This window comes from Cyrtonyx montezumae, unplaced genomic scaffold (genome assembly GCF_038088225.1).
Source record: "Cyrtonyx montezumae isolate F1298 unplaced genomic scaffold, pur_monq_1.0 scaffold_10, whole genome shotgun sequence".
Classification (NCBI taxonomy): domain Eukaryota; kingdom Metazoa; phylum Chordata; class Aves; order Galliformes; family Odontophoridae; genus Cyrtonyx; species Cyrtonyx montezumae.
This window is the reverse complement of record NW_027071826.1, coordinates 56,651,282-56,665,579: the sequence shown is the minus strand read 5'-3', so window position 1 is coordinate 56,665,579 and position 14,298 is coordinate 56,651,282. Positions and strand designations below refer to the sequence as shown.

Below are 14,298 nucleotides of genomic sequence, written 5' to 3'. Positions count from 1 at the left end.
GCATTTAACCACTGTTAGTATGTGACCTTAGTGTTCAGAACAGATTCTACCAATAGTAAAAATACACTCTGGACTTAGTTCTAGCATTTTTAATGAAGTGAAAAAGAAGTTGGTGCCATACACCCAGCTGTTGTTTGTAGACAACCAGCCACTGCTGCAGGACCTGCCTATGAGCCAGTGCTCTAGGCTGCACTATTGGCATGAAAGTCTTCAAGTCATCTCTCTATGCTAGTCTGCATTAGTGTTATTGCACCTTCATAGTATCAAAAAGTTATGGTTTTAGTGTGTTTATTTTAAAAACAGTACATCTTAAACCAACCAAACTTAATCTGAGTTAGGTATAAAAAAATATACATGTTACTGCTCACATTATACAGTAAAAAAAGAAAGCACCTGTGTGGAAAGCTCACTCCTTTCTTTGGAAGGAAAGCTGTCTTCATGTAGTGGCTTCAGTAACACGTATTTATGTGAACACAAATACAGACTAGAACTTTAGCCACGAGTCTGTCCTCATATGTGGTTACAGAAAACAGAAGGCCCAGAGGGGTGATATGTCTCATTCTTTCTCCATCATAGAGCTGCTGCCATTTACACCGTGTGAACAAGAGGAAGGCTTGGGTAAAGTGCAAAAAGCGTGAGATAAATTATGCTCCATGTGGCATAATTCCTTCTAGGAAACAGCATAACTAACAGCCTACAAACAATGTAAGTTATTCTGCTGTCAGAAGGAGCAGCTGTCAGTATGAACTCCACAGCCCTTGCTGAGGAATGCCAGCATTGGGTGTTGGGCCACACGTGCTGCTTCTGCTCTGCAATGGGGGTTAGAGAGAAGGACCAATTGCACAATGTTGCACTTGTAAAGCTATGACCCATGGGTCTGCTAGGTATCTCCTCCAGCCGAACGTGGAGAGAGAAAAATGCACTGTGGACATAAAGGCTGTGGATTGTGTTAAACCTCTGTACAGGAGGGTGAAACGGTAAGAAAAGTGGAGAAGTTCTGGATGCTTGATCCCTGAAGGCATTCAAGACTGGGTTGGATGGGGCCCTGGACAGCCTGTCCTGGTGGGCGGTCATCAGGCCACAGAAGGGAGCTGGAGCTAGATGATCTTAAGGTCCTTTCCAACCCAAGTCATTCTCTGATTCTATGCTCTCAGAAATGATGGCTAAACAACTCTAGTCTATTTTAAAAGTAGAGTTCTTTCTAATCGTAGCTGTCTTTCACTATGATAAAAACAGGCATTTTAAGAAAAAGCTATTAATGATGGTCCTTGGAGTTAGGTTTTAAGTGCCTTTCCCAAGTCAGGGTTTAATCTCCCAAGAAACATTACCTCTTTTTTCCCCAAAACAGAATTGTATAATTAGATACTGTATTTAACCTTGTGAAGAAAATAAACTATTTCTATGTAGTTTCTGAGGTAATAAACTGCCATGTTAAAAATATATGCAAGTCGTACAGTTTTGAGTGTGTCTGTTGTCCATCTTCCCCAAGAAGGGGATAGACATGGTGGATTCAGTAAAATGGAGAAAAGGCCTGTGGCATACTGCTTGGTATTCTTATATCATAGTTCATCATGGTTTCTTGTGAGGTCTTCCCCATAATTAGTAGCCTGACTTCCAACGAACATATTCCAGTTGTCTAAAACCTCTTCTTTTGTTAGTTTTTGATCCTGGTGGGAAGAAAAGAAAGTCTCTTTAAGGACATTTTCAAAGTTAAGTCAAAGATACCAGCACAGAATTACAAGAGCCCTGGGACACAGGTTCTTTAAAGAAGCAGCCTTAAGCTAGTCTGTCTAGCCTCTGAAACTTTAAATTGAGTGTACTGATAAGGAAAGTTATTAGGAATCACTTCTTCCTGACTCATATAAAACAACCAAAAAGAAATCCTAACTCTGATTTCACTTATTCCAAAAATACACTAGAGCTGTAGTACCTTATTGACATCCGACTCATAGACCAAATGTCTGGCTTCAGCTAGTGCATGATCGTAGTCTTGGGGGAGAATCCAGTGCTGAATCTCCTCTTTGTCCATCTTTCCATCCTTGTTGAGGTCACGGAAATCTGAAAACTGCTCACGCTCTGTAGTCACCCAGTCAGGCTCTGGTCCACCCTCTTCATTTGCGAACATATCAGCTGGAAAGAAAACAGAAGTCTCACTCAAGTCATACTTAACTTGCAATTTATGCACCAACAAGAGATATTTTGCACTGTTCCTCAGGAAAACTAAACATTTCACTCTTGGCAAAGTGGTTTTTTTTTTGCATGGAATATGTAATGTGGGATGTACTGTAGCTGTGCATATCTTCTTCCAAGTCTATTTCTTCACTCCTGGTCACGATCTATTCTTACAATACGTCAGTATAGTATTAAGTTCATTAGCAATGCATAGTTAAGAGAAGTCAACCTGTCCCAAAGGTCTTCTGTCTCTGAATATGAGTGGAACAATCTTTAAGGATCTTGTGTTAAATAGCAATCCCAGGCTTCAGGACTGGGCACAGTCACGTGGGAAACAGACTTAACAATTTTATCTTGTCCCTGCCAGTAAATGTCTTCATGGATAAAATTAGACTCCTGCCAGCGGAGTGGTTAAGGTAGGCATGTTCAACCCAAAAACAACGTGAAATAAGACTTTTTTCTCTTCGTTCTTTATAATGCTTTAAGAGGAATTAAATTGTTTATGATGTATTTTATAAGGGCTGCTCTGAAAGTAATGCCTCCTGTTTTATTACGTTGGCCCATGGTGTCAGAGATGGATGATGGTGGTGGTATGGCAGTAGAGGTTGAACCTTCCCACCAATATTCTGTTACATCTTGTTGCTATGCAAATGTGTCAGCAGAGGAGAAATCTGATAATCAAAGTGGTGTCCGACATGGAAGTGTGGATCGAGCAATGGGGGTGGAATTGAATTTTTCTATGCAGACAAAATTGCCACCATTGACATTCACTGACACGCACTAGATGTTTAGGAGGACCAAATGATGAATGTGAGCACAGTGAGGCAGTGAGTGGTGTGTTTTAGCAGCAGCGATAGTGGGTTGCTTCAGCTGGAGCACATTTTTACGAGTGTGACACACAGGCTCTTGTTCAGTGGCAAAAATGCATAGCTAATCGTGATAACTCTTGAAAAACAGCAATCTGTAGATAAGAATTTGTACTGTCAAGTAGTGTTATTGTGTTGTGTCAGTTGTAGCTTTCAAAGAAATACATAAGAGGCATTACTTTTGGTGCAACCTTTGGCCCAAGGCAATTCCTGTTCACTCAGTGTAGCCCTGGGAAGCCAGCAAGTTGGAGACCCATGAGTAAGGGAATAAGAAGTACGGAAGGAAACTCATGGATATAAAAAATGCTGAATGGAATTTGATTTTCTTTTTCCTGCTTTTAGAGGGATCTATTTAAGAGAAATACATCTTAATAGGTATGTGAGTCCTTTATAATCATGCAATGCTGCAGGACACCTCATTAGATGATACTCTTCAAAGAGCTGGAGAAGTTGCCAAGCACTGGCGTACCTTCTATCTCTAAGAAGCCATAAAAAGTGCACTTGTCTCTTGTATGCTTAAGAGGAATCAGTAGGAAAATGCTACAGCGGCTGCTGCTATCTATATAAATAGGGTTGGGAGAATACCAGTGATTATTGAGTGTGAGTACTGATTTACATCTGCTCTTTTACAGCACAGATCTTCCAGATTACAAGTAGTTGCAAAAATACTTCGTGAAGCTGAAGTGTGTTCACTTTACTCTTCTGTGTGGCCAGACAATTGGCTCCTGCTCACTAGGGGTTCTTGTTCCTCAAGCCTTTCATTTTTCAATTGTAGTTTGTTCTGTAGATAGGTACTAGCATGACTTGTGGACGTGGTTTTCAATGATATGCTCAGTGCTTCCCACAAGGTTGGGTCCCCGGGGTCACAGGCTCAGTGGCATTTGTAGGCATAAATGCTGATCTCAAATGCAATAGTCTCCCCTTACTCCACAGGAGAAGCACGTATGCTGGGCTGAGGCCTCTCTATTGGTAGAACTGCTCAAAATATTCCTGAAATACTCAGTACCTGCTCATGCACAGTGAGAATGTAGTTCTGCGCTTAATGTGACTAGAGGCATTCTGCTTTGCTGCTTTTATAAAACGCAGATCAGCAGATTTCCCCATCAAATACCTGATTCAGAGACTGCCTTTTGTGGGCTTTTTCTGTTGTTCCTAATCAAAGAAGAGATGTAGTGTTAAGTCAAGCCTGATCAAAACTAGTATCTACTTATACCTGAAAAAGGCACGTAGGAATACTTTAAGCAGTTTTCCTCAACTCATAAAGAAAACTTCAGACAGCACACTCACTTTCTTATTTTTTTTTTTTGCATTTTTAAAGTGCAAATTATATTGTTTTCTTGCAGCATCAGACATGTTCTGTCAATTTGATTTTTATCATCCTTGCCAATGTGGGGTGATTGTGATTAGAACTTTCCATGCTCCTATCTATAGAAGACAGGAAAAAAAATCCAGCATCAGCAATGGTAACAAATGTTGACAATTACCTTCTAATTATATGTAGGTAATGTCACTGAATGAACTGAAATTACTGTGGAAATTAATGCTGCTCTGTTATTTCAGTCATAAACGAATAGCACTCACATTCTGAGGCCAAATATAATTTACAAGGAAAAGAAACCCCCTGCTATTAATTAACATGTGTATACTGTTCCTGATTATATAGGAAGTGATCCTTATAGCTTTTCTGATACTACTTTCTCGATTAAAAACCCATCAAAGTGAGTGAAGAGAGGAAGAGGTTAGCTTTTGGAATCAGCAAAACTATTCAAAAGGGTAAGATGTATTCAGGTTGATGAGGCCTTCCATAAGCAAACAGAAGTAGCGTCACGTTCCCAGGCACTGGTGCTTATGGGGGACTTCAATTATCCAGATATTTGCTGGATGAGCAACTTGGCCAAGCACGCACGGTCCAGATGGTTCTTGCAATGTGTTGAAGACAACTTTCTGATGCAGGTGGTGGAGGAACCGACACGGGGAGGGGTGTTACTAGACCTTATTCTCACTAACAAGGAAGGACTTGTTAAGGAAGTAAAGGTTGGGGGCAGCTTGGGTTGTAGTGATCACGAGACGGTGGAGTTCAAGATCCTGAGTGGAAGGAGCAAAGCAAAAAATAGGATTACTACCCTGGACTTTAGGAGAGCCAACTTTGATCTCTTCCAGGACCTACTTGGAGCTATCTCGTGGGCCAGGGTGTTAGAAGGTTAGAAGGGCCTGTGAGAGCTGGTCAGCATTTAAACAGCTCTTCTTCCAAGCTCAGGATCAGTGCGTCCCTTTGAGCAAGAAATCAGGAAGGGGTGGCAGGAAACCTGAGTGGATGAGCAAGGAGCTCACGCGCAAACTCAAAAGGAAGAAGGTCCATGAAATGTGGAGAAAGGGTCTGACCACTTGGGAAGAATATAGAAAGGTTGCCAGGGCCTGCAGGGATGCAATGAGGAAGGCACAATTGGAACTGAATCTGGCAAAAGTGATAAAGGATAATAAAAAAAAGGCTTTTTGAAGTATGTTAACAGTAAAAGCAAGATAAGGGAGAATGTGGGCCCCCTATTAGGTGAGGGGAGTGTTCTGGTAATGGAGGATGCTAAGAAGGTGGAGATACTGAACGCTTTCTTTGTTTCTGTATTCGGTGAAAAAGCTCTCCCTCAGGAATCCCAGACCCTGGAGGTTAGTGAGAGAGTCTGAGGACTTTCCTTCAGTCAGGGAAGAGGTGGTCCATGAGTGCCTAGGCAATGCTAGTGTCCATAAATCCATGGGACCCGATGGGATCATCCACGGGTGCTGAGAGAGCTGGCAGAGGTGATTGCTGGACCGTTCTATCATATTTGAGAGGTCTTGGAGAATGGGGGATGTGCCTGATGATTGGAGGATAGCCAATGTCACTGCTGTCTTCAAAAAGGGCAAGAAGGAGGATCCTGGTAATTATAGGCTAGTCAGCTTCACCTCTGTCCCTTGAAAGGTGATGGAACAGATTGTTCTGGATGCCATCTTCAGCCAATTGAAAGAAAAGGAGGTTATCAGGAGTAGCCAGCATGGGTTCACCAAGGGGAGGTCATGCTTGACCAACCTGGTGACCTTCTATGATGTTGTCACTGGCTGGGTGGATAGCGGGAGGGCGGTGGATGTAGTCTACCTTGATTTCAGCAAGGCATTTGATACTGTCCCCCATGACATTCTTATAACAAAGCTAAGGATGTATGGGGTAGACAAGTAGACAGTGCAGTGGGTTGAGAACTGCCTGACTGGCAGAAGGTTGTCACTGGCAGTGTAGAGTTCGGTTGGAGGCCTGTAATCAGCAGTGTCCCCCGGGGGTCTGTGCTGGGGCCAGTCTTGTTCAACATCTTCATCAAAGACCTTGATGAGAGGATAGTGGCCACCCTCAGCAAGTTTGCTGATGATACAAAGTTGGGAGGATTGGCTGACACGCCTGAAGGCTGTGCTGCCATTTAGCGAGACCTGGACAGGCTGGAGAGCTGGGCAGTCAGAAACCGGATGAAATTTAACAAAAGAAAGGGTAGAGTCTTGCACCTAGGGAGGAATAATTGCATGCACCAGTACAGGCTGGGGGATGAGCTGCTGGAGAGGAGCTCAGTAGAGAGGGACGTGGGTGTCCTGGTGGATGACAGGTTGACCATGAGCCAGCAGTGTGCTCTCGTGGCCAGGAGGGCCAAAGGCATTCTGGGATGCATTAAAAAAAAAGCATGGCCAGCAGGTCAAGGGAGGTGATCCTACCCCTCTACTCTGCCCTGGTGAGGCCTCATCTGGAGTACTGTGTCCAGTTCTGGGCTTCCCAATATAAAAAAGACAGGGATCTCTTGGAAAGAGTCCAGCGCGGGGCCACAAAGATGGGGAAGGGCCTGGAGAATCTCCCCTATGAAGAAAAGCTAAGTGAACTGGGTCTCTTTAGCCTTGAGAAAAGAAGACTGAGAGGGGACCTGATCCAGGTTTATAAATATCTGAGGTGTGGGGGACAGAGTGGTGAGGCCAGACTCTTTTCAGCAGTGTGTGGAGACAGGACAAGGGGGAACGGACAGAAACCGCAGCACAGGAGGTTCTGCACGAATGTGCACAAGATCTTCTTTACAGTGAGGGTGATGGAGCACTGGCACAGCTGTACAGGGGGGTTGTGGAATCTTCTTCTCAGGAGATATTCAAGACCCACCTGGGCCACCTACCTGTGTGACCTGGTGTAGGGAACCTGCTTTGGCAGGGGAGTTGGACTTGGTGACTTCTTGAGGTCCCTTCCAACCCCTATGATTCTATGAAGTATGAGTTAACAATCAAGGAGAATAATTAGCAGAAAAAAAGTGACTTTGAAGCACAGAAACATTCCTCTTTGGTTTGTTGATGCTGTTGCAGCTTTGAGAGAAGACATAAATGAAGATTTTGTAAGAAACAAACTTCGAGACTTACCAATGTACTCATCTTGATCCACAAAGCCATCCTCATTTTTGTCTATATCTTCTAACGTTTCCTGGAAAAATAGTTTTGCAATGAAGTAGTCAAAAGAAAACAGAATTCTGGCTGTTCCCTTCCTCAGCCATTTTGCACTTGGGCCCTCACCTGGACATCCTGTTTGTTTTAAGCTAAGTGTAATTACACTAAGGTGGTATCAAACACTTTGTGTCTGACAGCTTCATGTCAGCATACTTTTTCCTTCATTTTGGTATGCATCCATACCAAAATTGTTTTAAGAGCAATCTAAGCACTCATTTTGTCTTCCTTGTGCTGAGAGCTCTAAATCAAGTAAATTCCAGGTATTATATATCTTTTTCTGCTCCCCAGTGGACTTTTTAAGCGTGTATCTGTGTGCCTCTTTCTCAACCCTGCCCGGAAAGGTTGGAGGAACTTTTCCAAGTTTATCTGAAATGCAAAAGTAAAAAATAGCATCACTGGTTTTGCCCTTACTAAGACAACGATGTTTTTCATGTGCTCAAATTCCTCTGGGTGAAGGAAAGCGGTGAATTCTTCACGAGTGGCAGCTGAGTCTCCATCCAGATCTGCAGTTTTGAATCTCCTTTCATCTCTGGGCAGCATTTTTTTAAAGCTGTGCCGGTCTGTTGCATCTTGGAATTCCTCTGGATTTTCTGCAGGTTAATCACAGTCACAAAATTATGTTTCTTTTGAAATGCAAAGAAATCCCCTATTTTACTGAGATATACTCTGAGTCTAGAAATACTAAGGTTTATTGCCAGAACAGCTGCTGTGTTAAGTGGAACTTCTCTTTAGGAAAACTGTACGGTCAAACCCTTTGATTTTAAAGGTGACTTAGTACTATAGGTTAATGGACAAATAAGTCTTCTGTTGGAATCCAGGATTTTGCAGTATCATATATTATACTTTCTAGATCTATTTCTTTTAATCTGCTTTGGTAAGTATTGCTTAGGAAGAATTCGGAGTAGATTTCATTTGCAGAAGCTTTATTCTTTTTAGGAATCAGTATGATTGACACAACTCAGTTTTAAAAAGCAAGCAAAAGGAAGAGACAGTGATTTCAGAAGCTGCCAGACTTGAGTGCAACTACTGAACTGCTATGCCTCTGCTACAGGGAACCTATCTGCTATTTTCACTTTAAAACAGTGATTTTTTTTTCAAGGTTTTCAGTGGCATAAAATGAATGGTATTTGATAAAATTTTTAAACTATGAAAACTGAGCTGACTACAAATACATCAATCATGAATTGTTTTGAGTATTTTTCACTCTGGGGAGCAATCATTTAAAAAAAAAAAACAACTTAAGCCAGGAATCCCAGATGGGAATTTTAACTGTGCATTAACAGAAGAGCACAACATTCTCCAAATCTTGAGCATTACAAGGACAGAGCTAAGAAGGGCTCTGAGGAATAGTACTACAGGGATGTGAGACAAATATTTATTTTAGATTATGTAGTGAGCTCTGCTTTAATAGAGAGCAGACCTACTTATTATTGCTTACTATTGCTCCAGAAACTATATATATTGTTAAAACAGTCTTCTCATTTGCAGTATATATGTACTCATGGTCAATTAATATCCATTTGTTGTTTTATCAGTTCTGTTACATACTTGGTTACACCCAGCCTAATTTTTTTTAGCATTTATACTCTCACAAATTTGAGATTCATTTAGAAAACATCACTTAATTGTTTGTACACTCACTAAAGCCCTCTATGAAACATTCTGTGTAGTGGTGACCCACATGGAAATGGCTGCAATACAGACACAAGAAGTGCTTTCAACCTCTGAGCATCCATAGAACTTCATGCAATTTCCCTAATTCCCTACAGGGCATGAAATTGTGCCTCGTAACCTCAGTTGTCATTGAGCATATAATCTAATGATGTCATTCTCACCTAGATAATAACCATAGGTGGCTTGCTTGTACTCTTCCCAGGTGATTTTACTGTCCTTGTTTGTATCATAGTCTTTCCAAACCTTAGCGACGTTTTCATAGATATAGCGTTTCTGTACCCGTTTAATCCAGTTTTTCAGTTCCTCTGTTGTGATGTAGCCATCTTTGTTTTCATCTATTCTATCCACAATCTTCCTGTAAAAAGAGAGTGATATCCATTAAGAGTGAGAAGGGAAACAAACTGGATGTCAGTCTGACTTAATTATCTTTACCTAGTCCTTATTTTTGACTAAGTATAATGCCCCAAACGTAGAAAGCTGTCCTACTGGCTAAGGCCTTCTTGCATTATCTTAACATTTCTCTATTCATTATTCAGTACTGCTATGAATTATCAAAATGTGACCCACACTCTCAGAGTGAGTGAACAAGCTTGTAGATTGTATCTACTAACTTCAGGGGACCTGTTCACTGGCTGCAGGGTGAGGCTATGATGGATTCAGAACAGGAAACCAAACTACCATGTACTGATGCTTATCTGGGGTGAGTTTGGTGAACGTTCACTGTTTGCACGTGGTTCATTCCCCCGGATGAGAAGTGCAAGAAATGAAAACCCAGCGTAACTAACTTGTGTCACTGTTAGTGATGTGCTTTATCTAAGTCACGAGCACGTGTGCTGAGATCATTCCTTTTGCTCGTTTTTCAAACAATCTGGATTCAATGGGTCGCGTCTGCTAAGTGATTTGTGGTTTTGCTTACTGAGCAACAGGTCAATAGCAGTGCCAGCCTGCACGAGGAGGTCAGTGTGAGCCAATGCTCAGTGCAACTGATGGTGGCATCAGACAGACGTACAGTGTCCCTGTACCACTCGCTGTGGAAGGGCACAGCTCATCTCAGTGTGAAAGTGCAGACAATAAGGAGAAAATATTTTGCGAAGATCTTGCTTTAACTACCGTGAAATTTCGTTCTGATAAGCAGTGTGCCTTCTTGTAGGTGTAAAGGAGGGAGAAGCAGTAAAAACTGCTGCACGGAAGAGTGACAGCGAGCAAAGCTGTCACAAGTGGAAAAGTCGCGGGGAGACGGTTTATCAGCGGCCTGCTAAACAGAAGGAACTGCGATGAAGGCGAGAGAATAAATGCTTTCAGCTTGCTTCACGGGAACGGCAGAGGTAAGCGGGTGCGCTAGAAGAGATAGAAAAGTGGGCTGCCCCGTCCGCTGCCCTCCACCGAGCCCGCCCCCCCCCCCCCCCCGCCGCTCCCTGTCCCGGGGCAGGCAGCCCCCACCCTGCCCCGCTTCCTCCGCCCGGGCCGCTCACCCCAGCCGCTCCTGGCTCTCCTCCGGGCTCAGCTGGTCGAAGCTCCGCGCCTCCTCCTTCCCCAGGAAGGCCTCGTGGTCGTACTGGAAGCCCGGCGCGTCCTCGTGTTGTTGCGCGGCGCCGGGCCGCGCCCGCTCCTGCCACGCCGTGGGCTTGCCCAGCCCGCCCGGCAGCTGCAGGGCCAGCGCCAGCATCAGCACCGCCGGGCACCGCCCCGCCCCGCCACCCATACCCCGCGGGCGCCGCGCTCCCGCCGCCCCGCCGCCAGCACCGCGCCGCCGCCCGCCGCACATCGCGCCCGGCCCCGCTCCTCCCTCGCCGTTCCGCCGCTCGCGATTGGGCGGCGGCCGCCCGCCAGCGCGGCCCGGCCCGGCGGCGCCACGTCTGCAGGGCGGTGCGGGTGGAGCGGCGGGGCTCGGGGCGGTCCGGCCGTGAGCCGTCCCCTCGCTGGCCCGAGCTGTAGGGCGGCCCCGCCTGGCAGCTGAAGCGGCGTCGGCGAAGTTTGTCTTTGCTTCTGCTTGAAAGCAAGCGGTTCACCGGGAAATCTCGGGGCAGCAATTAGAGAAGTCAGAGTGATGAGCGCGCAGCCTTCCTCCGTCGCAGCGCTCTCAGCTCGCTCTCTCGATAGGCTCGTTCAAACGATAAATAATGCTCTTTTCCTGTTTCTCAGTCTACACAGTCTGGTCATCCCACGTGTCAGGCTGTCTTGCTGTCATTGGTTTTGAAAGGACAAAAATACGATGTTTTTCTTTTCAAGTCGAGCAACATTGAAGTAAACAAACAAGCATAACTACATCATGAGTATAACACCAATTAATACCCCAGCAGTGCTTAGTAGAAGAAACAAGGTCGCCAGCACTGTCCTCGGGGATATTAATTGTACCACTGCTGTAGCAGAAACAAACTTGTGATCCTGAAAGCTGCAAATCATTCAGCATATAAAAAGAAATAGGCTTTTTCCTTAAACTGCAATCAAGTTTGCCCAAGATTGTCCAAGCAGATTACGTGCACTAATTCGGATGTTGCTCCCCTTTGCAGCTTTCCAGCATTTCTGCCCCTGAGTTCTACACGTGAGACACTGATTTTATTTTCTCGATCCACGTGGTGCTAGAGCATGCTGCTAATTAAGAGGTAATCCACCTATGTGGGCAGCAAGTACGCTTTGTTAGTCAGTCAGTGATGTTGTAGCTTGATGTTTGATCTTAGAAGGCCAATGAGAAGTCACTCGAGGGAGGGGGGAAATGAATGCCTATGTTCTGATTGTCAGAGCAATTTGGAGCTACTCGAGATGCAGCAGTTCAGTGCAGAATGGGCTGAGTGCGTTTGTGGTCTCTCATCTGAGAGCCTCCAGACATCAGATGGGTTTGTCCTGGGGATTTAGGCTCTGGATGTTGGACTGCTATAATGTTACCCTGCATTTGGATTCAAGTCTGAGCCCTGATACAGCATGATCTTATGAAGGATGGGACAAGCTTTCTTCTGCAGTCTTTATTCACAACACATGTTTCTGTATAATTTACCCTGGGATGCTGGGAATTTCTGTTTTCAAAGCTTTACTATGAACATCACAGAGACCCATCACTACTGAATGAGCAATGTTAATCACGTTTAGAGTTTAAGGTGCTACTTTTGTGGTCTGTGCTTCTCTCAGTAGCGTGGCTGGGTTTTATACACATTAGGTTTCTTTGAATCCAAGGCCTACAACATCAAAAATGTTTGTTAGCAGTTTATTGCAGCAGCAGCAGGCATGCTGGGTAGTTTATAAGCTTTTAATAAAACACTGGTGCATATTAGGGCTGTATGGGCTGGAAATCAGTGCAAATCAGAGAGCTTTGCTTACTGTTTTTAACGTTTTTTCCCCTGAATCTAACTATATTTATCTTACTTTTTCTATCTTACTTTTCACCCTCCACAAATTTACTTTCACTGATAAATTTGCTTTCAACAAACTGCGTGATATGAATTGTATTTGGAGCTAGAATATGCCTGTTGTATGGGTCCATTTACCCAGATCGAGGCAAGGATGACTTGTTCTGTACCCTATTTTTACTCTTCATTTGCTGTGGAAGGGTGTGCTTACATCTTTGGTCAATATTTCTGGGCATTGCTAATAGTGCCCTTCCTCAGGTCGTGTTAACGAGCCCAAGGGCATGACGTGCCACGTTTGCTGACTGCCTGCTGGCTGATACCTCTTCTTGTGCTTTCAGCAGCAATTCTCTTCTGAGAATGATGACAGTGATGAGCACATCACTCTTCTGAGAGTGATGAGCACATCATCTCTCCGTATTGTTTTTGAGTCTTGCTTACTGAAACAGTCGAGGTGCTTGATGGCATCAGAGAGTAGCTTTCAAAGAAAAGATTTCTGTATGTTCTTACTGACACATAAAGTCTATTCTAAAACTAGAATGCGACCCAGGCCTAAAGACTGATGGGAGAAAGAGTGAAGGAGTACCTTACAGCTCTTAGAGTGCAAATACATCTTCAGTGAAAAAGCTAATGTCCAAAACTGCTATAAATCTTTTGCCTTATCTATTTTTGCATTGCCTGTATAGTTCTGCTAGCTATCATGCAAAGCCATACTTCTTCTGGCTGATTCCCAGAGCTGATATGTTGTTTTCTTTCTTCTGTCCTTGCAAAATTAGTCTATTTCCTGCTCACATATGGTGCCTCGTGGAGTTTGGCTCTGTTTTCATGAAGATCTCTGTGTAAATAGGTTAAAGTTCTAAAATATTTAGTGGTTTTCTCATCATCTGATCAGGTAGATTTCAGTCTCGCATGGCTGTGGTTGCCAGTCCCCTGAGTCAACCTGAAAAAATGAGATAGTGGATTGAACTCAGCAGTCCAGGCATTCACAGTGGCCATTTGTTCTTAGGGAATGATGGTGTGCTGGGGCTGGAACCTGGAACACATGTGAAGTGAACTTTCTGTGGGTGAGTGCAGAGAAGTGCCATTGTTGTCAGGGTTGAGGTGGTAGACTGCCTAATTTCCCAGTAGAGCTGTGAGAGGCTAGATCTGGGAGCACAGACTATGCAGCACTGAAGAATTTTATTCTAGCTCAACTGGGGAGCGTGGTGAGCTTTGATGATAATTCTGCTAATATTAATAGGAGGTAAAGATAAATGTCTGTGAGAAACGTGTTTTCTAAGGTGAACCAAAGAACTGAGAAGCTGGAAAATGGAAATACATTTTCTCTCCTCAACTCTACTGCTCCCTGTAAATTCAGAGTAACTAAATTATAGTACTTCTCTGTACGCAAAACACACGATTGCTTCGGGTAGATATGAGTCAATGACGTGTGTCACCTCAGATTAAATTATAGAAACATATTTTGTGTTTTACAGGTCCGTGTTTTGCATTCCACTTAGCCTAATCTGCTTTGCATCAACTCAGGTCACAGCAGCAGAACTATTTTTTAAAACCTTTAGCTTTCTGAAGGGTGCACAACGCACTTGTCAGTGTTGCTGAACATTTTCTACTGACACCAAGCAGCTTGAGCTGTTTGTATACAGCAGTGCTATATTTTACTGGCAATGTAATTGCAGCAGTATTTCAGAATGAGATGATATCTAATTTATTTTGTGTGATCTAGAATTAGATGGCACCTACTCAAAATGGTCATGCCG

At 43.8% G+C, this 14,298-nt stretch overlaps 1 protein-coding gene across 1 annotated transcript; it reads right to left on the bottom strand.

The window, feature by feature from the left end:
- Positions 1-988: 988 nt before the first annotated feature.
- Positions 989-10,905, bottom strand: RCN1 (reticulocalbin 1). The gene is made up of 6 exons (XM_065755454.1): positions 10,676-10,905; positions 9,365-9,558; positions 7,941-8,119; positions 7,446-7,506; positions 1,931-2,130; positions 989-1,667 (listed from the first exon to the last, which is right to left on the bottom strand). The coding sequence occupies exons 1-6, from the start codon at positions 10,903-10,905 to the stop codon at positions 1,560-1,562; spliced, it is 972 nt and encodes a 323-aa protein (XP_065611526.1). The 3' UTR covers positions 989-1,559.
- Positions 10,906-14,298: the final 3,393 nt, after the last annotated feature.